The sequence below is a fragment of the Anabas testudineus genome, chromosome 2 (assembly GCF_900324465.2).
Source record: "Anabas testudineus chromosome 2, fAnaTes1.2, whole genome shotgun sequence".
NCBI classification, from domain to species: domain Eukaryota; kingdom Metazoa; phylum Chordata; class Actinopteri; order Anabantiformes; family Anabantidae; genus Anabas; species Anabas testudineus.
This window is the reverse complement of record NC_046611.1, coordinates 34089961-34117164: the sequence shown is the minus strand read 5'-3', so window position 1 is coordinate 34117164 and position 27204 is coordinate 34089961. Positions and strand designations below refer to the sequence as shown.

Below are 27204 nucleotides of genomic sequence, written 5' to 3'. Positions count from 1 at the left end.
GAACAGAGTAGACATATCCATAAAACATACATAAGGATCATCAGAGTCTGATCACTGTTAACAGCCTTTACCACAAGTTTACCAAGAATCATCTGTCAAACAGCAACAGCATCAAAATCACTTTGTCTCGTTAGCTGTGATACAGCTACTATATGAGCATTGATGGTAAATGATTGCTGTTCTTGTGTCATTGCTGAATATTTAAGGCAATCAAAAAAAATAAACACAAGTTCCTAATTTATTTACTGTCAGTTAAGCAATGTGTGCCCAAAATGAGATGAAGTGTATCCAACAATACTGATAGCGCAATGAATGCGATTTTTGGCTTAAAGCCATCGAAGACCTCACTGTGGGATTTGGGAAATCTCCCAATCAAGACAAGCTAAGCATGAATGCAATCTGGAGTAACTTCACTGAATTTGAATATATAATATATAATATATTTAGCTTTTGCAAGACTGATGCCTGTATTTACTTTTGTTATTGTAGGAACACAAGCTGATGTGGTGACTGCATTTGTTTCAGATTTCTTTGCTGGCCTCCTGATTAGGTTGTCTACTGATTTCATTCTGGGGGGAGGTCAGTGGCTACAAGAGAGTTTAGCACAAAATATATCATAATCCAAAGAATTTTACTTTAAACAAACACATTGTTCTACATAGTTCATCATAGACTATGATTTGAGGCTATTCAAGTTGTTTAGACCGGGTGACTACATCTTCCTACATCAAATAACCCACTTAGGGTGGCAGTAGGTCAGTTGGTAGACCAGTCATCTATGAACCCCAGGGTTAGTGTAAAGCGCTTTGAGTACCAGTTAGGTAGAAAAGCGCTATATAAGTGCAGACCATTTACCATTTACCATTTAGTGGTTTGATTCCTGGTTCCTCCTAGCTACTTGTCAAGGTGGACAAGACTTGATCTGTCTGGCAGCCAAAATTTCCCCAAGGGGATGAATAAAGTATGTTGTTAGTATTACTATAAAGGGATTCATTTGGTAGAGCACTGATTCATATTACACTCTTTATTCATTTATACAAGCAAAAAAAGAAAACTGTCTGAATTAAATGGCAACACAATAATCTTAAATGCTTTTTTTTTCCAATTTCAATCATTACACATGCAGAAGCATATAGATAAAGCTAATCTGTACCCTGTATTGCAGTCAAAGACTGTTGATATTCATTCATATTGAGAAAGAGGTACCAGTAATGACCACCACAAAGAGATACAGTATGACCACCAAGAGACACAAACAAACACAAACAGACACAAAACTACACCAATCGCAGGATGGACTGTACGGTACAGTTGTGCTTATTTAGGGGAGCTGTACCGTCCAGCAAAGAGAACACTCTTGGTGGGGTTATGTCTGATGAAGAAGAGAAAGGGGTGGTCTGCGTTGAAGCTAGCAGGAATTCTAAAGGCACATGCGGTGATCATGACAGCAGTGGCAGCAGCAGCCTCAGTTCCCTCTTCATTGACCTCCACGAAAGCCTTGTGGACAACTTTTGACAGGAACAGGTCTTTTGTCAAAGATATGCCTGCAGCAGAGGAGAGAGAATGTTTTAAACAAATAATTTACTTGATTAAATTGGTCAGTAATGTATTACAATAATATCCCACCAGACAAGTCACTCTTTGTGTCATCAAAAACATCCACCATGCCCATGCTTTTCAGGACTTCATTCAGGTCATATGTTGCCTCCAGCTTGAATCGAGGAAGCTTCACCTCAACTTCAGTTTTAAACATCTTGGCTGGATGAGTCCACTCCTCAAATTTCTCATAGGTCAACTCCTTCTCCAGCTAGTACGGACATACTACCAAGTATTAGTCTACATACAATTGTGCATTTGTCTACTGTATGTGCCTATGTCTATGTCCTACCTTCTCCAAACCTGTCGTATCGTCCTCTATCTCATTCGGCAGGAAAATTAGCATACTTAGGACTTTTCCTTTATAGGGCATCTCAAGGATCTGTGCAAAAACATTGATTTAATTTAACTGAAAGATAAATTATCTTAACAAAACAAAAGCCTAACAGGTTTCAGTCAATACCAAAGTACAACAAATTGTTCTGATCATAGGAAATTCTTACATCAGAATACATGCATGCAACCAGGCAAAACATGGACAATACCTGGCAGGCAGCCTCAGGAATGGAGGCCAGAGGGAAGTCATTTTTTTGACACATCATCTTCACCATTTTAGTGTCATTCTAGAAAACAAGGCAAACATGACTAGGTAAGGAAAGCTTCCAGAGAAGTTCAGAGTTTTTATTCACATTGATTGTTTAATTAATTCAGTAATTCATTCACTTATTAATTTACCCCTTGCCACCTCCCACTACTATGAATTTTGTCCACCAAGAAAACCAACAAGAAAAAATACAAATACGTCCCTAAACTGTTCAAGTCACTGAGACAAACAACAGCTTTTGTAATATCTTTTGTTCTTAGCTTAATTAAAACCTTTACACATTGTTGACTAGCTTTAGTGTTGTATGTGCATGTGCTTCTTGTTGGACTGTAGCTTTAAGTTGTGATCTTAGCCAGGACTCTGTTCAAAAAGAGGCTGTTAACTGTAGTAAACTCTACCGGATAAAATACATTTAACATTTAATACATACAAATATTGTATGCACAGCGGCATTCACTCACAGTTTCCCTCCCCACGATAAAACCTCTTGCCACCCCTTGCCAACTTCATGTAAAATTCTCTAGATCTGCCACTGCAAATATGATAGGAGTATGGTGTAGTAATCACTTCCAAGTACCAAACTACAGTATAAATTTGTATCCAGCTATATCAGTACATGCCATTTACAGTATTACAGACCTCAGGTAAACTGTTTGCACAGCATCATTTTTGTGCAGTGTTACCTTGTTTATCCTAAACTGGGCATCAACAGTAGAATCCTCCCTGAACCGTTCATTCCAACTGCCTTTGAAGTAGATGGCATTGACCAGCAACAATATGGTCATGCTGTTCAACGTGCCCTGGGCCAGTAAGTCCTTGATTTTACCTGGTGTAAAGTTAGGACCAAAATCATCATCACTTTGAATGTGCTAAAGTCAAATGACAATACAAAATGCCCTCTTTAATGAGTGGCTTTACTTGGATGCTATGCTGATATCAAACACATTTTTGGATAGAAAAGCTGCATGTTAGTTAATCTGTTGTAGTGAACTGGCTGGACTTGCTATGGCTGTCCATTCAGATGAATGGGTTTGATGGATTAAACTGCAGGTGAAAGCTGGAAAAACTGGAAATAGAAAATTAAATATTGCGTGTTGATTATGTGACTCCATGGCAACTTGTAAACATAACAAGCATAACAACATAACAAGGACCAAGTACTAGTCATTGAGGATTCACAGAGACTAAGGAGGATTATGGACACCATTTTTAATGCTGCACTCATACAGTCTGTCTCATAATATGAGTTAAGCTTTGGCAGGGCACTTCTAAGATCTTACCATGCGTCTGCTTGTCCACCCAGTTATTTATGTTGACCCTAACCTCATCTGCTTTGGTTTTGAAGTCCACAGGCTCCAGCTCAGCACTGTAGTGCTTTCTGGTTTTTGCTAAAAACTCCTGGAATCATAAAAAGAGCATCTAATGACTCACTAAACAGAATGAAATAATCACATTAACCAATACACAGGCAGAAGAATACTACTTATTTGCACGAGTATTACTTTTGCTTCCTAATAAAACCTTTTTGTGAATAGGTGAAATAAAGGAAATTTGATTTGATCATTGAAAGCACTTAGAAGGACCAGGACTTGGAAATCATCACAAACTGTGGATGTAGAGTTGGAAAGAAAGTGGGCATTTAGCAGTCAGGGAGGGTTTGAGGAAATACACTTTGAAGCTGCATAATGGGGGTAGTAGGCTCCAGCTATACTAAGAACCAAAAGTCAGGATAGTCAGTGACAAATGTAGTTTCATGAACTTTATGGAATTAATTTTACCATGCTCCACCCTTAAAGGCCATGTTTCAATACCCATACAACAAATTGTAATGTTGTAGGTTAATTCATTCACACACCTCAACAAACTGGTAGGATTTCTCTCCATAAAGTCTGTTGGCAACACTGAGGGAATAAGGAGCATCGGGCTTGTTAAGCTCGCTCAGCAGCTGGGCAAAGTGAGCATGGAGATCATCCTGACAGTCCTGGGGTTTCAAGCACTGCAAAGAAACAGAGAACACCTGTGTTTCACAAAAGCACTAAGCCAGATACAGTTTTTACAGTGTTGAGACAACCACTATTTTGATAAACTTATATCCTTTTATACATTGCAAACCCTTCCAATCTTCTCTTCAGTCAGTTCACAATCTGATCAGTGATTTTAACAGTGTCTGGCTACTCCATCAGCTGCACAAAATCAGAGATTTAGTCGATTACTAAAACTGACTTGAATGCTGAGGTCATGAACTTTTTCTTTAAACTGACTAAAATAATCAAATACATGGAATCTGGTAAATCATGGTAAATGGAATCTATTTACTATACATATATATTTTCCCACTGTACTTTATTTTTGCACTTGTAAGATAAAAAGATTTAAGCTAAATTTGGTTACAGTGACAATTAAGAAAGTTAATATTCATGAATCCATATCATAGGCTAAAAATCACACTTACAGTACTGTATGTTACAGGGTCAGTTTCTTAGTTTTTAATGCTAACTGTATAGACTACTTTTTGTTTGCTATTGTGTTGGCATTGAATGCCATCATGTGGCTGGTTCAGTGTTAGTGCCACCTCCAGCATACTTTATAAATAATATGGAAAAAAACAAGACCAGTCCAGTTCATGCATTCACACATTACACTGAAACAACCTGTGGGGAAGCCTTTTTTTTTTGCAGTGTCAAGACACTAAATTTCCTATATACTGCATAAATCTGCTTGTTTTAGCTTGTTGCCCACATTAAGACATAACATGTATATTTCAAACAGTGAAGCAGTGGGAAATTGAGTGTGAAATTCACATACAACACCCACTCCAATCATTAATCATCCCCTTTTTGTTGGTGTATTCATCACCTTGAGCAGATACTGTGGCAGTCTGCTGGACTGTTGTATCTGTGTCCGCATCTGCATCCGTGTCTGAATCTGCGACTGCATCTGTGACTGCGTCGATGACTGAGTTTGCAGCTGTTGTTGTGCTTCTTCCTGCTTCGGTTGCTGTGCCTCAGTGAAGTGGAGGACCTAGAGGTGGAATTGGCTGGTTTTTCGGTTATCATTAGTATCTTTCTTTAATTCTACATTGTGCACATTGCGTGTAGCTGTGTGGCAGGACAGGAAACCTCTGTAAACTCATGATAGAATGACACATACAAACTAAGGCGTTCACATTTGGAAACAAAGCCCACACTTTCTTTGCAATTATTGCAACACATTAAAACCAGAATACCTGGTTTACAATTAATGTGTTTCCAATAAATATAATAATTGTAAAATTAAATTAAATTAGGGTGTATTATCATCTATTCAGGTTACACAATGATCCTAGTTTCTTGTCTTCGATATTTTCTTCTTTATCGCAGACTAGTTTTGTGATTTTTTTCTTCTTCTGAACATTATTAACAACATACTGTTGCGTGAGCAATATAGTGTCTGCGATCCAGTGCAGTCTGCAGAAGACAAAAATGCTCTGAACTGTACACTGGAGAAACCAAACAGCCGCTACACAGGAGGATGGCACAGCACAGGAGGAGTAACACCTCAGGTCCTGAATCAGCGGTGTACCTTCATCTTAAGGACAAAGGACACTCGTTTAAGGACTGTGACGTTCAAATATTGGACAAAGAGGACAAGTGGTTTGAGAGAGGAGTGAGGGAAGCATGTGCATGTGCAAATCAACAGCCACTCTCTCAACAGAGGTGGAGGACTGAGACACAACCTGTCTTCTATTTATCATGCTTCCCTTTCATCTATCCCCAAAAAGGCCAGAACCACACCTGCACCAGGTTGGACACACTTAACTCAACTTTCAAACATACTGTTAAAGAATTCATATCATTTAGGCTACATAATAAATGTAACTATACCAAGTACAATTCATGGATTCAAACTATAAATATTAACTGCAAAACAAATGCAAAGTCTCAAAAGTAAAAGCATTATGAAGAAAAAATGCCTTTTGTCAGTGGTATATTGTATATTATATTTTGTACAAATATTTAATTGTTCTTGTCAATGAATTAAGAAAAGAACGTTTGTAGCTTATTTTAAACATTCCCATGAATGCCAGGTTGTTCAATAAATAATGGTGCATATTTCAGAGGGGCCTTATATGTTTTGTAACATCTCATGGACTCATGGACATAGACTGATCAACATTAAGTGCTCCACAGAATGTCACAGGAGATCCTTTCTACCAATGGTTAACTGACATGGGAAACTGACAATTTCTTTTCATATATTTGTTGTCATTCCACCCTGGACTATAATTATTAACCTATTTTCATTAATCTTACATATTCTGTATATATACTGAGTACTCGGTATTGATGTTATTCTGTATTTGTGTTGGTGTAGCTCTTTTCTGTCTGTGTTGAGAGGAACTGTAAAACAATTCCCCACTGGGATTAATAACGTTTTTTGAATCTTAAATTTTTTATCTTGAAAATATATAAGGCAACTACTAAACTTGATATTAGCATCTAAAATGTTGTGAAGTAGATATACAGTAAAAAATAAATAAATAAAATGAATCTTGTACTTGAGTAAATGTATTTATTTACTTTTGCCCTCAGTTCAGCTTCACTGCTTTCCTAGTCATGTTTGTGATCAGCTGCCATCCGTGTCAGGTGGGTGCAGATTCCCGTCCTTGTCTGCTCATGTTGAGAAACTGAATGAGTAATGGAAACCTACTCCAACCACACCTCACCCTGACAAACTGAGAGGTTAACATCTTCCAATGACATTTACATTCACACAATGGTGAATGATGTTTTTTTTAGTTTTGTCAGGAATAGTTTAGTATACACCTATCAGTTATTTAATCCACCTTGTGGTTTTAATGTTGTGTGGTCAGCTATGATCAAAAGGTGTGAGAACATATCAGTATCCACAGCTTTCTGTGGTTGGGAATGCACAGCCGCAGATGGGTCAGAGTGCCTATACTGGCCTCTGTCCAAAACAAAATGAAAACTACGAGGTGGATTTACTGTTGGCTGGTCAGTCTAATTTAGTTTGGTGTAGTATAGAAATGAAGACGCTTTTCAAATACCTTTTCTTCTATTAAAAACTCCAGTGTATTATGCAACCAGAAACCTGTGCACATGACAGAGCTTGACACCTGAACCAACGCCCTTTTCTTTCTCTTTTGCTGCAGTAGGACAGTGGCAGAACTCCAACCACGTGAGAAACCAGAAGCGCTCACTCGAATCCATGTCTTCAACAGTTTGGTCAAAATGGATTATAACATGAGAACTGCAACTTCTGTCCTGTTCACACTTTGTGTTCTAATGTGTGTGTGTACTGTACCTCTGACATCTGTGTGGCTGTGTTGCCTCTGGCCCCCAGCATCACCATAGCCAGAGCTGAGGAGATGCTAAAAGGAGAGTAGAAGATGTTTGCAGTCTTGTCGTTATCACCCAGCTTTTTGGCTAAATCCAGAGAGAAGCTGGTGTTGGCCTTGGTGAGTGGGGTTGATGATGCCATTGTGTCTAGTGCAGGAAATGTTATACATGCAACAATTAAAGGAACAATGTTACTAGAGTACAGAGAATATACAGACTCATAAATCAAAATTGTTCCCAATTCTCAACTAAAAGCAAACTTTTACCACAAACCAGTTAAAAAGATTCTAATGAGTTGACCTCCGTTATCAGGCTCAATCTATTTCAATATGAAAATCCCTAATAGAGAGAGAGAGTCAACGTCCTGTACTTACTGACAGACACTCTTCTTCAAGTCAACAAGTGATCCGTATCTTTTCGGGTTTACAGGAAAAACTAATCAGCTTGAACCATCTTTGTGTTATTTTACACGCCGACACACCCAAGCTTCTAGTAGGCCTGGCTGTGGCTTCAGAGAGCGTCTCCCACTCACACACCCATCAGTGGAAGACGCCCATATTATTGCTTGGGTACATAAATCGTGCCAGTGGGTGTGCCCTGGCAAAGCACATTTGACATGAACCTCAGCAGAAATTGTGCACATAAAGAGTAGGCTAATCATTTTCAGAAACATGACCATAAAAACGTGATATAATTTATGTGGCTTGGTGAATCAAGAAATCTTTCAACTGGTTCAAACCAGATATTACCAAGTCTGAAAGCAGACTATGTCTAAATCTTTGATGAACATTGACGAGTCACCATTGCATTTAGGCTCTTGAGAAAAATTAAAAAATGTAAGACTTGCATAAGCAATTGTTTAAGTGCGTCATTTTTTGTCTGTGCATACTGAGGATTTGGGGTTGTTGGATTTGCTTTTGCAAGAACGCAATTAATACCATCAGCTTGGCATAAATAAAAGTATGGGGAAGTTAGATAAAGTTGCGTTCAAAGTGTGGTACAGTAATTATACGGTATATTTGGTTAAACTGTGTTTGCTCTGCATGCTGTGTGCTTTACGTTGACACTCGCCGCTTGGTACTGCATCTTGTGGGTTATAGCGCCCTCGCCTGGCTACTTTAAGCACTGCTGCTTGTGGACTGGATCTATGCAAGCTAACGTGAACCAGGAGATGCAGTGGATAAACCACAGACAGTCTATGGGATAAACAGCAAATAGGACCATCTGACGTTGGGCGTTCTGTGTATAATATTTTACCTTTTCTGAAGGGGAACGACGCTGGCTGCCCAAGGTAAGGTAAAGTCCTTGTCATCGTGCGTCATCTTAGCTTTGTGTTCATATGTTGCACGTCCTAGCTTAGTGTTACTAGCTAACGTGAACGTAATGTCATGTCAGCTAACTAATATTCCTTAGTCTTTTAGCGAGATGGAGGGCACGCAAAACGTCATTGAAATATATGCCTATTAAACGTTGCTGTAGTTTTATTGGCAAAATACCTGAAAGAAAATAATAGTAGCAGTTTGACGAATCATTTGGAATTGCTACTAGATTCGGCATAAAGTAACTATGAAAGGCAGCTTTAATTTTAATAGAATTGTATTTAACCTACACTGTTCGGAATTGTCGTGACTGTAAGTTAACTGTCAAGCAACACTGTAAATAACTCTAAGTCAGCTAAGTTGTAGCGTTAGCTGTTACAGCAATTGTCACGCTGATTTGATACTGAAACCATATTAAATTAGCTTGAATAGTAACTACAAATTCTTGTCAAATAACAGCTACGTTAGTTGCCAGTTTGAGTTGAACCAAAAGTAAGGAAATGTTACCCTAGCTGACGCTAACTAAGGACGGCACAATGCCATGTTTGGTGAATTGAGTTTGTGCTTAGTAGTAAATCGACATTATGAACCACAGTCGGCTAGCTTGCTAACGCCATCTAGTAAACACTTTAACTACGCGAAACCTGAACATAAACACGGATGCTTTTGTTCTGTCATAGTGCCGGCTCCTTCGGTAACGTTTGAACGGTAACGTTAGCGTTAAGTAGTTGAGTCAGTCGAACGGGAGTGAGCAGACATCGTGTAACGTCGGTGTTGTCGTCAGTCTGTGTTTACCTTTCATTGTCTTGGTATTTATGCATTTTTCTCTTGTCATAGAGCTGGGATAGACACAGACTTTTTTCATTTATGCACGTTATATAGCCTCTTTATTATAAGTATATTACAGACCTGTTACTGGGGCGTTTACTTGTTCCAAGCGCCACTGATGCAGCATCAATGCGAATATGGTTGACAGGAAGCTCTCTCGGTGTTTACACAAAAACATGTCAGGCCCTGTGCTTTCAGAAAAACCAACGTGCAGATACTCTTCCTTTAGTTAATTTACCAGGAGTTCCACCAAGACGTCTATTTAAACATATAAGCCAATCAGTTGTCAATATGACACACTGATTATCAGCTAATTTTGACAGGCATTTTCCATCTTGAATTTTACACATATGCACAAATCCATAAATTATGAATGACGTGGATTATGTCAATAATTCATTTACCCTTACAGTCTAATAACCTTGTTTCACGATAATGTTTACTGACAGATTGTGCCCTGTTTATGTCAGATTCTATATTTATAAGCCTGTGGTTGCTTGTAATCATAGTAAAAACAATGTGAATTCCAAATGATTCTTTTTTGCAGTGTTTGTCAGCCCCATAGGGTGAGGTGAACATTACTGCTTCACTCCATTATCGCAGAGCAGCACTGAAGCAAGTCGAACCAGGTGTGACAACTGCAGTGGCAGGACAAGTGTGTCCAGCTCAGGAAGATGGCATCACCTTTTGTGCCTGTACCTGTGCCCATGGACAGAACCTTATCAGCTGGCAGCAACCAGCTCAGACGGCCACAGCGAGCATCATCACTAGGCAGTGTTTCTAGCAGTTCGGTGTCCTCTTCATACTTCACCAGGTCAACCGGGGAGGAGCATGGAAGAGGATGTGGAGAATCAGGTTCCCAGCGCCAATCTCGCTGTAAGGACAGAGGCAACCGCAGCAGGACGCCGCCGCCCATACAGAGCCCTGTGACACGTGCCAGGGTCAATGGGGCTTTGGAGCCTTCAGTAGAGTACTCAAGTTGCCCCCGTTCCGTATCGGATCCTGTTGGGAGCCAGCAAGGCGAGGAGAGGCCAATCACCCCCACTGTGTTGGGGTATGAGGTCATGGAGGAGAGAGCCAAATTCACGGTATGAAAAGTGACATCATGACTGCGTTTTGGACCTCAGATTAAAATGCTGAAGTATTTAGCCTATTTTGACACATTGTGGTATTTATACTCATGATTCATCTTAAAAATGCCTAATGTCAACATTTGCTCAGCACACACTGTTTGGATACTAATGACCTACAAACACTTATCAAAAGCATGGAAAAACTGGTTGTTATAGCTGCTGGTTTATACATTTGTGTGTGTGCTGCCTCCTCTCTGCTATAGGTATACAAGATCCTGGTCAGGAAGACCCCAGATGAGAACTGGGTTATTTTTAGAAGATACACAGACTTCTCCAGGCTCAACGACAAGGTGTGTTTGGGTTTGTTGGTCGTATATATGATTGCATGGGAATGACGGACTGTCCCAAATTTTAACTCTAATGAAAACTTTTATTGAAAAGGTTTTATGATCATGCCTCCATGTTTACAGTGTTTTGTTTTGGTTTTTGGACTGTCAATTCATAACTTTGAGCTTGCTGTTCCTTGTTTTTGACTATACCGTGGAAGTTATTAGAGCTACACAAAGAAGCCTACTGTTTCCAAACAACCAATATGTGAGAGCCGCCTACAAGAACAAGTCTCTTGTGGTTTCAACAGGGATGTTACAGCAAACAAGCCCAAAGGATGTTGATTAAAACATTTAGTGCTTAATTTAAAAAGAGTTGAAATTATTCAGACACAGTAATCCAAGGCAGGCATACAGTAGTAGAAACACAACTTGGGAACTTAATCAAAAAACAGAGTGTGTGTGTGTGTGTGAGAGAGAGAGAGAGAAAGAAACATAATTTTCTTCATTCCTGTGGCTGTTCCAGACTGGCAGCTGTAGTGATCATTTTGTGCTGAACACTCACTTGCTTTTCCTCTACCATAACTGTACTGTAAGCATGAATAGGTCTTGGTGCCTGAAGATTTTTCAATATGCAGTGCTGCCTTGTGTGCATAGGTGCATACACATACCAGCCCACCTCCTGCTGAGTAAACTAATCCAGGTCTGTTATCAACACAATATTTGCTAAGGCTAACCTCATGCTGTTAAAATTTCCCTTGTCTTTAAGGTCCCATGTTATTTCATCAAATAAAATCAGGTATCTGGAGTCCTAAGATGACTTGTGTGACATACATTTTTTACATACAATATATCATCAAGATCATATACTACACCCCCCTTCTGACTCTGTCTGTAGCAGCTCTCTTCAAAGCTGTCCTTTCATATTCCCGCACCAACTAGAGGTTTTCTGCCCCAAAATGTGCAGTAATATGTCGGTGAAGATTCTCAATCAAGTAGCGAAACATTTAAACCTAGCAAAAGGAAGTCCAGTTGCCATGACTCAACTTCCAGAACCCTCTTCAGACTGAGTGCTTTGGTGCCTGTTGCTTTAAATGCTAATTAGCCCACTATAACCACACCCCTGTCTTCTCCCACTCTGTGCTACCATGGTAAATAGAGGCATGCCTTTTCAAACCTTTCTTGATAAAAGTGGTATTCATTTTTACATAATAAAGAAGTGTCAGTTCACACTATCAATGATATAATGCAGTGATGCATTTATGTTCCCTAGCGTGCACAAAGCGGCACAAGCCCATATCAAGAGTGAGAGGAGTTTATCAGCCTCTGATAATGATTTAGTACGTAAAAAATACAGCTACTTCGATGGTATGGAGGTAGATTTCTCTCCCAAAGAACATTACTATTATCCACCATGTGGATAATAATGCACATTAGCTGACTGAGGAAGAGCTCATTATGGAGTGATGGCACTTTGTCATTCAATCAAAGTCCATTTGACAATGAATCTAACACTATAGTGACTTGTCAAAATCTAAATAAGTCACTTCCCACGACAAATTAATTTTATTCAGACAGTAGATCACTGGAAAACACTGGTGGAAAATGCCAGTTGTTCTCTGCTACCTGCAAGCTGCAGTCACCATTCAGTGAATATTTTTCCTTATTGAAAATTTAAAATTGACTTGAAATATTGTGATATAATTTTGAGGACATGTCGCTTGCCCCTAAAGGTAAAAGTCGAGCATACAACAGCATAGATATTTACACACAGACTGTGTCTGAAATAACTCCATACACTCATTCACTACTGCTTGTGTAATGTCCACTCAGCAGTAAGCAGTAAGTTGAGTTTTTGGACAAGCACTTCTTAAATTTTTATATTTTGTTGGTGATGTAAAAGTAGTAGTAAAGGTGAGACACATCTTCTAGACACCAAACCGCAGACAATGTAAAAAAAACAACAAAAAAAAAAAAAACAACGAAACGGAGTAAGCAGCAGGTCAGTACTTTTATGCAACATAAGTATTGTATTGTGAGTTAACCATGAGTTAACTCATGGTAAGTCTTACAGAAAAACTTGCGCTCCGCTGAAAAGATATATCATCTGTTGATAATTCTCAGGCACAGTCCACTTCTCTGCTTTTGGTCACCCAGTGTATACAATAGATAAAATCTCCAGTAGTTAAGTTTTCATATTAGACAATCAACCTAGTCAAAGAGCAGCTAAGAGGGAAACCAGGTTGAAATCTCAGAACTGTTAAGGTTTTGCATTTAGTTGTGGCTTCTGATGGTGAATGGTACTACAAGGTGTCAGTGGAAACTTTTTTTTTTTATTAAATTTATTTTTTTGGATACTGTACATCTTATTTACCATCATGTGCTACTGTTAGACTATCCCGAATAAATTAATAACACGCGTTGTTGAAGAAACACAGAATAGCAGCTAGAGGCTAAAGACTAAACAAAAAGGGTATCTTCAGCAGATGTTATATTATTACAGTTTTGTGGATGCTTGTACCGTATATGCTGCCATTATGTAATTTGTCCAACAGTTTTTTTGACACTAAAGTGTGCTAGTTTTATTTATTTTATTATTGACACATGTGGTATTCCTACTGTGACATCAGAGAAAAGAAAGCTTTGCCAAACTAAGCATATCTGTTAGTTCATATCTTTAAATATATTTTAATGCAGAAAATAAAATGATGGTTAATTTATCACACTCTAACATAGTACTCACATAGTAATGGGTGCAGGTTGGAGGTGGAGGGCTGCAGATCTATGCCCTGATTTGCTTCAGTGCTTCTGTAAATATATGTGATCAGCAGTAAACACTGTCTGTTACGCTCTCTGCTTTATGTCTACATATGGGAGAGACTTACTTACTGTGTGTATGTGTGTTGCAGCTGAAGGAGATGTTTCCAGGGTTCCGCCTCTCACTGCCTCCTAAGAGGTGGTTCAAAGACAACTATGACAGTAACTTCCTGGAAGACAGACAGATGGGCCTGCAGGCCTTTCTGCAAAACCTGGTCGCGCACAAGGACATTGCAAACTGGTGTGTGATTATGATTGTTATTATGTGAGGTCATAGGGCATGTTTATGCAGTGGTTTCATCAATACAGACACAAGCTGAACTTGTGTGGTATGTGGAACCAATAAAAACACCAATAAATATCACACTATCATTCTTTCTTTACAGTCAGGCCGTGAGAGAGTTTTTATGTCTGGATGACCCACCTGGGCCCTTTGATAGTCTGGAGGAGAGCAGGGTAAGTGTGCATGCACATGGCCTCAAGACCTTTTAAAGAGCATTCTTTCCAAATATCCTTATATTCAGCTACTTTAACATATTACTATTTTCCTACATTTTACTTGGATATGAAGTAGCTTGGTGGTATATTACAGCAGTCTATAGACACAGATTCAGAAAGTATTTAGAACTCTTCACTTTTTGTACATTTTATTGTGAACCTTTTTGTATAAAACTCTTTAATTCTACTTAAAATATGACTGGTTGAATGTGCAGACTTGGTCTCCAAGTATTGCTGCCTCACTTCCAGGGCCAATTTTCTATCGTCAACAAATATCTTCTCTATTTTGTCTTTGCCTCCATCTAGGCATTCTGTGAGACTCTGGAGGAGAGCAACTATCGTCTGCAGAAGGAGCTGCTAGAGAAGCAGAAGGAGATTGCTGCCCTTAAGAGGAGGCTGGAGGAGAAGGAGCAGGCCATCGTGCAACTGGAGAAACAAATCAAGTTAGTTAGTGAACAAATACAACATAATGGAACATAAAGGTTCACACATGTAACTTAGAAACACATGCGGTACATAGATCTGGTTCACAACCATACATCATAGGCAGGCGTGTGACATATTGTAATAGTAGTGCTAAAAGGCTTTAAATCAAGTAATCAAGTCGATATGAACAACCTGTATGCGTGTGTGTGTGTGTCTGTCCCAGTGGTGAGTATGTAAGTCCAGAGTCTCCGTGTGGTCTATCAGCTCAGGGCAGTGAGAGCAGTGCAGATGCAGATGTGGAGTCATCCGCTGCAGAGGCTGATCAGGACATGCCCGACGACACCGGGTAAAAAAACTACACACTGACCCCACACATGGCGTACACATACAAATAACCACTACAACAGCACACACTTCAGTGAAGTTGAAGGGATCACGCCTCATTAACTGCTGAATATGCTCAATGTGAAACAGATGGAGGATAAATGTGATTCTTATCTATTAGAAAGGCAGCAACAAGAAAAATTCAGTTAACTCTTTGTAGCTGTCCCCATGTCTGTTTACTTTTGTTAAAATATGGTCAGATCTTTATCTGCATTCCTAAACAAACACATTTACACAGTATTGTTCTTGCCAAGTATGTGGTTATTTGTCCTTGTGAGAAGCTATTTGGAGTCCAGTCAGTGAATGTAGATTGGAGGTCTGGCTTAGAGCTACATCTAGAGTGTGGACTTCTTGTGTGATTATCTAAAGTTGTGTTTGTTTATATTTATGGAAATCAGATCATATTTTAAAACCAGTTAATACAGAAAACTCCTAAAGCCAAGGGAAATGAAAGCCTGCCTTCACTGCATGTCTGCATCTGTCTTTGGTTGAAGGCTAATTGAATAATATGCTACTAAAGTTAAGTCTTGAACAGTGTGGGCTTTCCTGCCTCTGTCTCTAGCAACTAATCTAATTACACAGGAGGAAGGAGGAGGCACAAGTCTAAAGCACTAAAAACATTATCTCTTTGTCAGCTCATGGAAAACATATTCTGATACTAAGCAAAAGTGGTAATAACACAATTAAGATTTTTTTTTTTTTATAGGCTGCATTTAATATTTACACTGTGGATTTAATTAACCCAATATCACATAAGTAGTAACTGAAAAAGTTCTCACTTCTTAAAAATGAAACAAACCTAATCATGTTTCCATCAGCTTCATTTTGATTTATTCATTTACTTTGTTTATGTGTTTGAGATTCTCTTCTCAGTAAACACTCATGTTAACTATAGACAGCACAAAGATAGACATACTGCTGATGACTTACAGCATTGGGAAAATGCATATTTGTTGCATAGTAATGTGTATTTCCACGTTTCACTTTATGAAACCATACTTTTGGAGTAGAAAAAATGTCTGTGAATTGTTCTTTGAGTGTAAACATTTGACATATGACAGTGTAAAGGTTAATGCTGTTATTGTTCTCATCAACACAGCTTTTAGATTGCATTTTTAAAAAGTTTTCCCTATCTTTTCTTTTTTTCTTTGCCATCATATTTCACAGCAGTGCTGCAGTCTGAGAAACAGAGCCCTATAACATGTGAGGTACTTCATACACCAACTCAGCAGGCTAACCCTGTCCTTTCACTATTTTCTTCTTGTCATCTTGTCACATGCACCCCCCTGTTAACTGCTGTACTGTTATGCTGGTGTTCAGTTCACATTTTTTTCATCTGCAGACCTCTCCTTTTGAGAGTTGCAGTCAGGATGTTTTTCAGTGTTGGGGTGATTTCACTTTCTGTGTGCTTAAATCACTAAAACTAGTCAGACTTTATCTAAGGTCACTTCACACAACGCCTTAAACTACAGTGTGTAATGCCTTATGGACACCTCAAACACCATACGTTTAAGAGTTTGCTTATTTATATAAACAGTGCCATATAATGAATTAGGAGGATCTGTTGGTGTCATACCACCTGGCCAAATTAGTCTAAGTGAAGTTTTGAGTGACCTGAAATTGTATGTACATATTGTACTGTAATGTTCTATGTTCTGTGTATCTTTGACTGTGTATCATACAGACACATGCTGTTGATGCTTCTTCTTCACATACATGGTGATTTGTTCAACTGCAGACATTGTAGATTCTTGGATTTCAGGTTTTCCTCTTTCCTATTTACATATGCCGCCTCGTTAATCAGCAGAAAATGTATTCAAACTTAATTTGGTTCATAATGTCTCTTGCAAAGTCTGAAAACTGAATGTCAGTGGAATGGAACTAAATCTAAAATTAAAGTCAGATCGGAGTGTATTTTATTCAACATATGGACATTTGTTTTTACTGATGTTTTAGCTCATAGCGTTTTATATTTTGTAGCTTATAGCAACAAACAACCTGCCCTTAGCTAATCACAAATTGTGTTAATTCCTAGTAGTGTATACAGTAGAGCATATCATGAGTTTGTGTTATACCCATCACATCAGGAAGAATTCAGACCCCTTCACGTTTTACACACTTTAATACTTAAAAATAATAATAATAAATAAAAGTGTTATTTTTGTTCAACAGTCTTGACACAATGACCCATAATGACATTTTGCTAATGTAGTCAAAATAAATTGAGAAATCTGTCTTTTATGAAGCCCCTTTGAAAGCAGCCATGACTAAGTGTTCCCCTCTCTTCCCTGATTTGGCCATTCCATCTCACTGATGCTCTCAAGCACTGTCACATTGGATGGTAAGCATTCATTGAGACATTTGAAGATGGCTAGTCAGGGCTATGTCCCAAAGACACTACTGCATTGACCGCTTGTTTCAGTTCATTGTGCTGTAAGATGAACTATCATCTCACTTTCATGTGCCTCTCTAAGGGCTTTTCTGAATTTGACTGCATTGATCTTTCTTTCACATCCGAGCAGTCTCCCTGTCTTTGCTGCTGCTGAGAAGCCCCCACCTGGTGTTCACTAGACATAGTGCTTGGCAGTTCTGTCCAAAGAGTTTAATTTAGCCTCATCAGACCACAGAATCACTGTACTCATGCTCTCAGGTCCTTTAAATGCTGTTTAAACTCAGACTAAAACAGGCTAAGGCTTCCACCTTACCACTCGACCAAAAAAAAACCTGATTGATAAACTGAGATGTTCAACCTTCTGCCAGGTTCTCTCATCTCTGCAAAGGACTTCTTAGGTTCTGTGAGACTGACCATTGGCTTATTGGTCACTTCCCTCGAATCCATCCTAGCTACTCAGTTTGAAAAGAGTCAGAGTCTACTGGTTCCAGACTCTTTGGACTTCTTTCAAACACTCAGAGCTGTAAAAATGGATTTATACCCTTGTTCAGATCTTTGCCTCACCACACAATGTTTTTGTATATTGGACTCAATGTCCTCTCCAGCACTCTGGCATAGACTTTCCCAGGGAGGCTGAGGAGTGTGATCCCCCTATAGTTGGAACACACCCTCCGGTCCCCCTTTTTAAAAAGAGAGGAGAATTAGGCCGCTAGTCGAATCTCGGATCCAGGAGGAACAATGCGGTTTTCGTCCTGGCCGTGGAACACTGGACCAGCTCCATACTCTTGCCAGGGTGCTCGAGGGTTCATGGGAGTTCGCCCATCCAGTCTACATGTGTTTTGTGGACTTGGAGAAGGCGTTTGACCGTGTCCCTCGTGGCATCCTGTGGGAGGTACTTCGGGAATACGGGATTCGGGGCCCTTTGTTAAGGACCGTTCGGTCCTTGTATGACCGGAGTAGGAGCTTGGTTCGCATTGCCGGCAGTAAGTCAGACTTGTTCCCGGTGCACGGGTGACTCCGACAAGGCTGCCCTTTGTCACCGATCCTGTTCATTACTTTGATGGACAGGATTTCTAGGCGCAGCCAGGGGCCGGAGGGAATCCGGTTTGGGGACCACAGGATCTCATCTCTGCTTTTTGCAGATGATGTTGTCCTGTTGGCCTCATCAGACCGGGACCTCCAGCAGGCACTGGGGTGGTTTGCAGCCGAGTGTGAAAGGGCTGGGATGAGAATCAGCACCTCCAAGTCCGAGGCCATGGTTCTCAACCGGAAAAAGGTGGCTTGCACCCTCCAGGTTGGGGGGGAGATCCTCTCTCAAGTGGAGGAGTTTAAGTATCTTGGGGTTTTGTTCACGAGTGAGGGAAAAAGGGAGCGTGAGATTGACAGACGGATTGGTGCATCAGCAGCAGTAATGCGGTCGGTGTACCGGTCCATCGTGGTGAAAAAGGAGCTGAGCCGAAAGGCAAAGCTCTTGATTTACCGGTCAGTCTACGTTCCTACCCTCACCTCTGGTCATGAGCTTTGGGTCATGACCGAAAGGACAAGGTCGGGGATACAAGCGGCCGAAATGAGTTTCCTCCGCAGAGTGGCATGGCGCACCCTTAGTGATAGGGTGAGGAGCTCAGTCACCCGGGAGGACCTCGGAGTAGAGCCGCTGCTCCTCTGCATCGAGAGGGGCCAGTTGAGGTGGCCCGGGACGCCTCGCAGGGGAGGTTTTCCGGTCCTGTCCCACCGGGCGGGGAAGACCCAGGACACGTTGGAGAGACTATGTCTCTCGGCTGGCCTGGGAACGTCTCGGTGTTCCCCCGGAAGACACATATTTTTTGTACATATAAATTGAAGGGAAGGGGTCTGAATACTTTTCTAAAGTGACCACTCAGTATCTGGGCATGTAGACCAGCAATAAGAGGCCCTTGTGTTTATTCCTTCTTATCTGTCATGTAGTGTGAAATAGGAGAGAGAAAACCTGCCTTCCTGCTGTGTTTTTAGTGAACATGTACCTGTCGTAATGTGTGTCTATTTCTACATGAATGACTCACATATTGGGCTTTCTAACACCTCTACTACGCATTTGTCCGTGGATTCTCTCAGGCTGCATCACTTTATGTTCTCATGCATTTAATTTGAGTCAGGTGTTGTATGTTTTATCTCTGCTGTCATTTTTGTCCCTCTTTCCAGTGGAAGGTGTGAGGTTCAGCTGGTGCGATCCTCTGCCTGTTGGTGCGGGCCATCGCTCAGTGCCTCTCCTCCAGTCATCCAGGTCACCCAGCTTTACCACCAGAAGCCGTAAAACTGACAGGCAGCACCGGTCTCCTCCCCAGTTCTTCTTAGTCCCCTACTACACCACTCCACCGTCTTTATGTTGAAACTTTGTCATGTTTTTTTCTGTCTTCTCTTCACTACTGTCCTTTTGCACTTATGGATTGCAATTGCTGTTTTACCTTCCAGTTGGATCTGATGTAGTCTGGAGTGGTTTTACACTACAAATTGGTTGTTTTATCTGACACCTACAGACCTACCAAATTCTTCCTGCAACTTTCTGTGAGAATTACATCTGGAGCTCCCACTTGTGAACTTACTATCGTGGCCAGCGGATTGAATTGGTTTGATCACAAAGGCAAAGTTTGGCTTATTGACCAAAAGAAGAAGAAAAAAATCACATCAGTGCCTGCTTTGATCACCTCGGTCTTTGCAGGCGTACATTGCCTTACGGCTCGTCACTTGTTACAGGAGGTCTTCCCCTCAAACCGGAGAAACTACTCCCCCAAGTGGCTGTAGAGTAATAGAGTACAGGATAATGTCTCAGGATTAGCACTGGGAAGCAGGTGGGTGTGACAGAGCATTGCTCTTTTTTCTGTTTGCAAGAACTTCTGTGTCATTTGGTTCATACTGCTGCCGACATTCATGGGTATAGATGGACCTCCTTTGTGGAGCTGGTGTGTTCAAGTCAAACTCCCATCTAAAAGCCCACATTCCTTCATGTTTTTAGTGCCATGTGTGATTTGTGGTAAACCAAGTCCTGCAGGAGACAGGCAAATCTGTAACATACTACACCAAGGGAGAGCCAAGGAAATGAGGCCTATTATTGCTTTTTGAAGAATGTAATGTCTCCATGCAGATAGCTTAGATTTTATCTGCTATATATGTTAAGAAATTCACTTCTTTGTTTCAGCTTCTATCATGACACAATTCAGATTAATTGTTTGTGGTGCTCAAAGTACCAAGAAATGCCACTCGCAGTGGTAACCCATCTTTCTATAAACAATGTTCTGGTTATGTGGAGGTATCCTTCAGCTTACTGGAGTGGGAAAAGACATTTCAGAGCCAAATGTCTCAAAATCCCAGCACATACAATGACTGTGAGTAAGCCAGTTTATAGTTTGGGTGAAATAAGACGCTGAAGTAGTGTTTTATTATTTTCAGATGAACCTCAGCTTTGCTTACGGAATGCAGAATGATGCTCTTTGTTAAATCAAAGTCAAGAGGGAAAAAAAAGGCCAAGTCATGCTTTCTGCATCCACGTGGGTCAGCGTGACGTAGATTTCATCACCTGTTCAAGTCTGCAAGCGTTTGCCCAAAGTTTGAAAACTTAAAAGTAGGATGCAAACTGCAGTGCTAGTGACATAAGCAACCGTTGAGCCCCATTGTTGCTGTATAAGCGTCAAGACTGTTAACAGGCCTACATGTCACTTCCAAAAGCCATATTTAAAACCCAAATAACTGTCGAGAGCCGAAGGTTTCCCACGGGGTAGCTGAAGTGTCTAATCACAGCTGATTATGAAATGATCCCTAGTTAGGCCTGGACAGAGGTCATGTGATGCACTTTATGGATGAGTGGCAACACACAATGTTTGTTGGCATGTGTTTTTTGTTTTGTAGGACTTCATCTGTTTGAGACAGAAACGTGCCTTTTCAATCAGTGAATCTGTCTTTGATTCCCAAACTGGATCCAGTGGGTTAATATGTTCTCTACATGCTGTCTTTTTGTGCGAATTCCCTTCACATGTAGTTACATGTATACTTACGAAAGATAAAGTGCCTTGAATTTCTTTCAGTTGCTTTTCTTTCGACGTTTTTTTATGTTTTGTTGCTTGGAACAAACTAAACCAATGTGGTTTTGTAATATCTATTAATAGTGTTAGTTCACAGACACATCTGTTGTTGCACTATGGAAGATTGAAAGATTTCTATAAATTATTGTTTAGTGTCACTTTTAATTTTCTGGATTTAAAGGGATAATTCACTGAAAAATCTGGTCTGAAATGAATATCATATTCTGTGACACTTTTACATATTTAGTTCACAGAAAATTAAACGTGGAATGATAAATCAAATACACATGTACTGTATGTTTCTTGCTTCCATGGAACCATGTGGTATCAGTAGACTGGGACTTGTTCAGTCCACGCACAAGATGTGGGGTTACAAGCAGAAACCATCTTTGTTATTTTTTTTTGTTTGTTTTTTGTTTTTTGTCTCTATGAAAGACCACGGCTTTGGCCATGTTGATGGTTGGTTTCTATGAAATATGGTTAGATTAGGACAAATATGCTGTAGCACTACTTCATAAACACCCAGTTTTGGTGACTCATGACTCATGTTATATTATCCTATATTTTCACATCGCATAGATGTGAAAATATAGGAAACAACTACTGTCCTTCACTGAAACGATTAAAATGAAAACTATCATAAAGTAAGGTCCAGGCTTTCCAACCTCGTGGTTTCTAATTCTGCCCTTTTGAAACACAAGTGTCTGCAGCTCATTTTAGCTTTAGAATGTTCTAGTGTTGTGTGTATCTACATGTCTGTCTAGGGGGTCATGAATCTTCTTTGAAGAAACAGTCATCATCGTGATCATTTCTGCAGCCATCTCTCACCATGACAAAACTACCGTTGTTTTACATTTACATTCATTTAGTTTTACTTATGTTATGTTTTATACACAGGTAAATAAGCTAAAAGTTGGGTGAACTTCCCTGTGGAAGCTCAGTACTCCTGTTACTGCAGATGGTATTTTGATGTATTGCTGCAGCCCTGCTGTGTATCACTGTGGGGCTCCAGCAGATTCATGAATTCTCATAATCCCATAAATCTGGAGCACCCCCTGACATGTGAGATCATTTTCTGGCCATGCCCCACAGGTCCTATGAATTGACCTAATGTACTTTTAAGATGCATTTATCCCTACACTCACCAAAAAGCTGACACTGACCTGCTGCACACTTTCTTTTGAACACAAAGGTCTGCTCCAGGCAACTCGCAGATACTTGCCAGAGTAACTATTATAGATGCACAAGTTTATTAATTCAAGAAATGTAATTTGATTCGTTTTTTATTTCATTTATATATAGTATATAATAAATAATAATTTGTAGTTGTTGTCAACAAATTCCACAATCGAACCATAACATATGTACCCAGAAGCTGATTTCACTGTGTGTCTGTGCCACAGAGAACACTGTGAAAGCACTTTTGGTGTTTCTAGTTGTTCTAATGTAAAAACGGAGAAAAAACAAATCTAATCATTGTAGCATATGTAAAAACAAAGCTAATGGTGCCTAAGACTTTCTCCCAGTACTGTATGTCACATCATGATGATAGGACTCATTTAGTTTTAGTTTATCCAAGGCTTGAGTGAGTCTGTATCACTGTGTGGTGCAAAGTAACTAAATACATTTACTTAAGTAGTCTACTTCTACTTAAATCTGGTAAGACATTTTATCAGATTTAGCGTTTCTACTTTGAGAGACCAGAAGAAGTCCAGCAAGGAGATGTCCCAGCATTTGGTAGTTTTTTTGTGTACTTTAGTACAATTCTGAGGTATTTTCTACTGTACTTTTAATTCATAGTTACTAGTTACTTTTTGGAATCTCATTAATAGTCCAAATTACACTGCAATTCCACTGATTACATAAATACATACAAATAGACTTTATTGATCCCTGTGTGACATTTACAAGCTGCCCAGCAGCATGTGAAGTAGCTTAAATTTAGTCATTTTACTCCTTTAATCACATCCTAAACCAAACATAAAACACCCAATTGGAATGAAAGAATATAAATATATATTTTTATATTTCATATTCTGACAATAGGCAGGTGTAATGTTCACCATCTTAGTTTTGCTTCTTGTTGTGCTAACAGTTGCTAATTAGAATGTTTCTAGGATGCTCACATTTGGAAACAAGCATCTGGTTCACATTTGGCTTTGACAAAGAGAAGTTTCTTCTGCAAGAACTGAGCAAATAAAAGTGTTATGGTGTTAAGACTTCATGGTACCTCCGGAGAATATGATGCAACAGACACATCTGTTTGAAATGCTTTTCTGAAAAGCAAAGAGAATTTAAAGTGACTCACCTAAACACCTGTCTAGGCAGGTGGTTTTCATAGTCACCCAGTTAGTTCATGAGAGAAATTCCCTCAAGTCATTCCTCTGCTATGATATTCACAATACAAGATATACCGGAGGTTGCCGTGACCTTGTCCTTTGACCTCTGAATGCCAAACTTTAATCAGTTTGGCACTGAGTCCAAGAGGACGACTGTGCAAACCTTTGAAAAAGAATCCAGATCAAGTCCAAAATGGATTAGACAAGAAAGATTCTGTATCATATTATCAAACGTGAACACAAGCTGGAACATCCCTGTGAGGATGATCTCTTTAACATTAGTGCTAAGGCAGTGAAATGTGTTGATTTTTTAGAGGCGGTAAATAAGTCAAGCTTTAGGTACAAGATTCTAAACCCAAAACAAAATCAGCTTCCACATTTTGATGTAACTGGCAGCCGGTTACAGTCATCTTCATTTTCACTGACTGTGCTTGTTCAAACACAAAGCTGCTTGTTGCTTATTTTTATATATTTTAATAAATTGCTATAAAATGATTACCCATGAAAATTCCCTACTTTTTAAATACATGTTTTCCCGGTGGACTACTTGTACGTTTGTACCTAAAGTCAATTTTAGAGCCTGTACTTTTGTAGTCCAACTTGAACAAAGAATTAAAGCCGTTACTTCTACTTATACTGTAGCTCCTTCAGTTTTTTAGGACAGGAATTCACATGAATACAAGGATGTAGTATACTCTGTATGTTGTTTAATGTTGTTTTATGTTGTCCTGTTTAAACATGGTATAAAGGAATTAAAGCATGTTAGAAAGAATATAAGATCATAGCCAGCAGTCTCTCTGCAACACAGAAACTCTGAATTACCTTAAAACCAATGAACTCAAATTCAGTGGTGTTCACTGGTGTTGACACTGCTGAGAGACGGGCAGACAAAGAGGAGCATGAGTACAGGCTGCCTCCACAGAGAAGAACACTTCACAGTGAGACACTGTACGGTCTCAGAGGAGAGGGAGCTGCTCACAATCAGGATGATCAAGTTTGCAGTCATGTGTTTGTGCATTGTGCATCTGGTCTCACTCAGTGTCGGACTCTTTACTCGCATGCAGGCCCAAGCCGAGCGCAACAGTGTGTGGAGCAGCAGCGCAGGTGAGTGTGTAGTTTCTTATTTACTGTTGTGTTGTTGTTGTTGTTGTTGTTGTTGTTGTGTTTAAGAAAACAAACATATCATCATTCAAAAACTGACATACACACAAATGTAAATGATTGGAGGATGGACTCAAACAATATTCATCTCTTCACAGTCTGGTAAAATAAGATACTGATTTCTCGAAGAACAAACTGGTTATTTCTAGTTTAGTTAAATATAAATAGCACATACTAAATGAAACAGGTACATATAGGCTATGCTACTTTAGCCCTTTCTTAATAACACACATGGCGCAGTACATCATCTGTAAACATGGACACTGCCATTTAATAGATTTTATAAAAAGGATTTCATGATCTATGTGAGCTATTTGTAGGGTTGTTTGGAATCACTTAACCACAGCTGAGCTTAGAATTGAAGTGTAGATCACCTCATACAGATTATTGACAGTTTGTGATTTGGCACAGAGTGATGTGATGGTAATACTGAATCATCACACAGTCCTTGAGTGGTCTATGTCCTGTGTCTGTCTGTGTCCTATGGCACTTATTTGGCATCTTTAAAAAACTATACCATATGTGTATCTTTTCAAAATGCCAATATAAGGCTATGACTAAACATATGTTCACCTTAAAGACGCAAACAGATAGTAAGGCAATCTGTTGGTAATATCCGACCTGAAGTCCTAATTCTCTAACTGAAGCCTCCACAGGCACCACGTTGCCTGTCATAATTCATCTACTTACTCCACATAATATTTCCACAGACTTTAGCAGTGTACATGCTGCTTGGCACATTCAAAATTAATTACCTCTGTTTTGTGAGGGGGTGTTGATTTGGACATACAAGGCTTCCCTTACACCTCTCTCCAACTACTTGTCTTCTCTGTCCTATATGCAAACTTCATTGTTCCCGTTTGAGTGTCCTTTGTCCTTTAGATGAAGGTACACGGCTGAATTAGGTCCTGAGGTGTTGCTCCTCCTGTGCTGTGCATATGCTGTGAGTTTAGAAAGAAAATGGGGTTGGGATGACGGAAATACTAGGCAGCAGCATATTCCACATCAGATTTATCACTCCTTTGTCAAAGTAAAAGGATAACATTTGAAGGCTTTGAAAGGAAACCCAGAAATGTCAGGCAGCACTGGTGTTTGATTGGCATAGCATGATTTGGTAGAGGGAGGCACAGCATCTGTTACACCAATCCAATCCAAAACACAGAACATCAGTAGAATTATGTAGTAAATTAGAGTTTAATGGTGAACCCTGACAAGTGGCGGCAAAGCCTTCAGGCACCTCTGTCACCTTTTTAAAACTGGCCACCTGTGGGAAGTTTCATTATCTCATCAGTCTATAAAACTTAGTTCCAGACCTTTTGTGATTCACCTCTGCAAATTTCAACCATGCTTTGTGATTCTTACTACCGATGACCTTTTGCATCCTGTGTGTGGCCTTTGCTCTGTAGAGTTCATGTGGATTTATCCTTTTTAACAACAAACACACTCTACACAGGTAAAAGCCGATACTGAAACCAAGAGTAAACATTAGGAGCAAGAACAATCTCACAGGACACAACTGGGTAACAAGAAACACTTGATATCATACCCAAATGTTATTAGAGTGCAGCCAACACAAATAAATTGGCCTTGCTTTTTGAATACTTAAGGAGGAAACATTAACTAATAATGTACTTACTGTGTGATGTCCTGACCAGGGTTTCTCTCTCTTATATTTTACTCCAACATTCAAGAGGTGGTGGAAGTTGCAGCGCAAATCCAAGTACAAGTTTACATTTTATGTACATAACATTTTATGCTGTTTTATTTTTCTACTCTACATCATTGTAGATACATTCAATTGACAGCTTTAGTTACATATTCCATACATTAAAATTCTAGGCTATGCACACTGGTTAAAATTTATACAATTCAAACATTGATGGTAGCTGCAAATAACACATTAGTATTCTATTTGTACAATTTGAATAATTTGTAATTTGAAATTAGTTTCAATCTTTAATCTTCAATCTCTTTATATTTTCAACATTATTGCTACATTGTACTATGGATAATGGAGAAATAACAGATATGTACCTCTGTGAAAGATGCA

The 27204-nt window shown here is 39.5% G+C and overlaps 2 protein-coding genes across 8 annotated transcripts; one reads left to right on the top strand and one right to left on the bottom strand.

Annotated features, from left to right (window-relative positions):
* Positions 1–398: 398 nt before the first annotated feature.
* LOC113163993 (leukocyte elastase inhibitor-like) lies at positions 399–9860 on the bottom strand. Of its 3 annotated transcripts, XM_026363069.2 has the most exons (11): positions 9768–9860; positions 7505–7686; positions 5057–5221; positions 4056–4196; positions 3481–3598; positions 2884–3026; positions 2142–2219; positions 1889–1978; positions 1627–1807; positions 1284–1544; positions 399–1243 (listed from the first exon to the last, which is right to left on the bottom strand). In XM_026363069.2, the coding sequence occupies exons 1-10, from the start codon at positions 9811–9813 to the stop codon at positions 1318–1320; spliced, it is 1371 nt and encodes a 456-aa protein (XP_026218854.1). In that variant the 5' UTR covers positions 9814–9860; the 3' UTR covers positions 399–1243; positions 1284–1317. The 3 variants fall into 3 exon arrangements, with proteins under 3 accessions (XP_026218854.1, XP_026218853.1, XP_026218855.1); XM_026363068.1 differs by having other exon boundaries at positions 399–1544; XM_026363070.1 differs by lacking the exon at positions 9768–9860 and adding an exon at positions 7914–8028 and having other exon boundaries at positions 399–1544.
* snx16 (sorting nexin 16) lies at positions 8160–21938 on the top strand. 5 transcript variants are annotated; one of them, XM_026363077.1, is made up of 9 exons: positions 8160–8830; positions 10234–10774; positions 11023–11109; positions 13995–14143; positions 14289–14358; positions 14707–14843; positions 15050–15172; positions 16378–16413; positions 19781–19872. In XM_026363077.1, the coding sequence occupies exons 2-8, from the start codon at positions 10361–10363 to the stop codon at positions 16391–16393; spliced, it is 996 nt and encodes a 331-aa protein (XP_026218862.1). In that variant the 5' UTR covers positions 8160–8830; positions 10234–10360; the 3' UTR covers positions 16394–16413; positions 19781–19872. The 5 variants fall into 5 exon arrangements, with proteins under 5 accessions (XP_026218862.1, XP_026218864.1, XP_026218861.1 ...); XM_026363079.1 differs by having other exon boundaries at positions 16381–16413; positions 19781–19869; XM_026363076.1 differs by having other exon boundaries at positions 16378–16418; positions 19781–19868.
* Positions 21939–27204: the final 5266 nt, after the last annotated feature.

Bases quoted from the DNA above. Each gene is read 5' to 3' on its own strand.
- LOC113163993 (XM_026363068.1), bottom strand. From the start codon at position 9,813: ATGCTGCATCAGTGGCGCTTGGAACAAGTAAACGCCCCAGTAACAG. The intron at 7,687-9,767 runs GTCTGTAATATA...TTCCTGCACTAG, and splicing joins AGTAAACGCCCCAGTAACAG to ACACAATGGCATCATCAACC. The intron at 5,222-7,504 runs GTACAGTACACA...TTCCACCTCTAG, and splicing joins CAGCCACACAGATGTCAGAG to GTCCTCCACTTCACTGAGGC.
- snx16 (XM_026363075.1), top strand. From the start codon at position 10,361: ATGGCATCACCTTTTGTGCCTGTACCTGTGCCCATGGACAGAACCTTA. The intron at 11,110-13,994 runs GTGTGTTTGGGT...TGTGTGTTGCAG, and splicing joins TCTCCAGGCTCAACGACAAG to CTGAAGGAGATGTTTCCAGG. The intron at 14,844-15,049 runs GTTAGTTAGTGA...TGTCTGTCCCAG, and splicing joins CAACTGGAGAAACAAATCAA to TGGTGAGTATGTAAGTCCAG.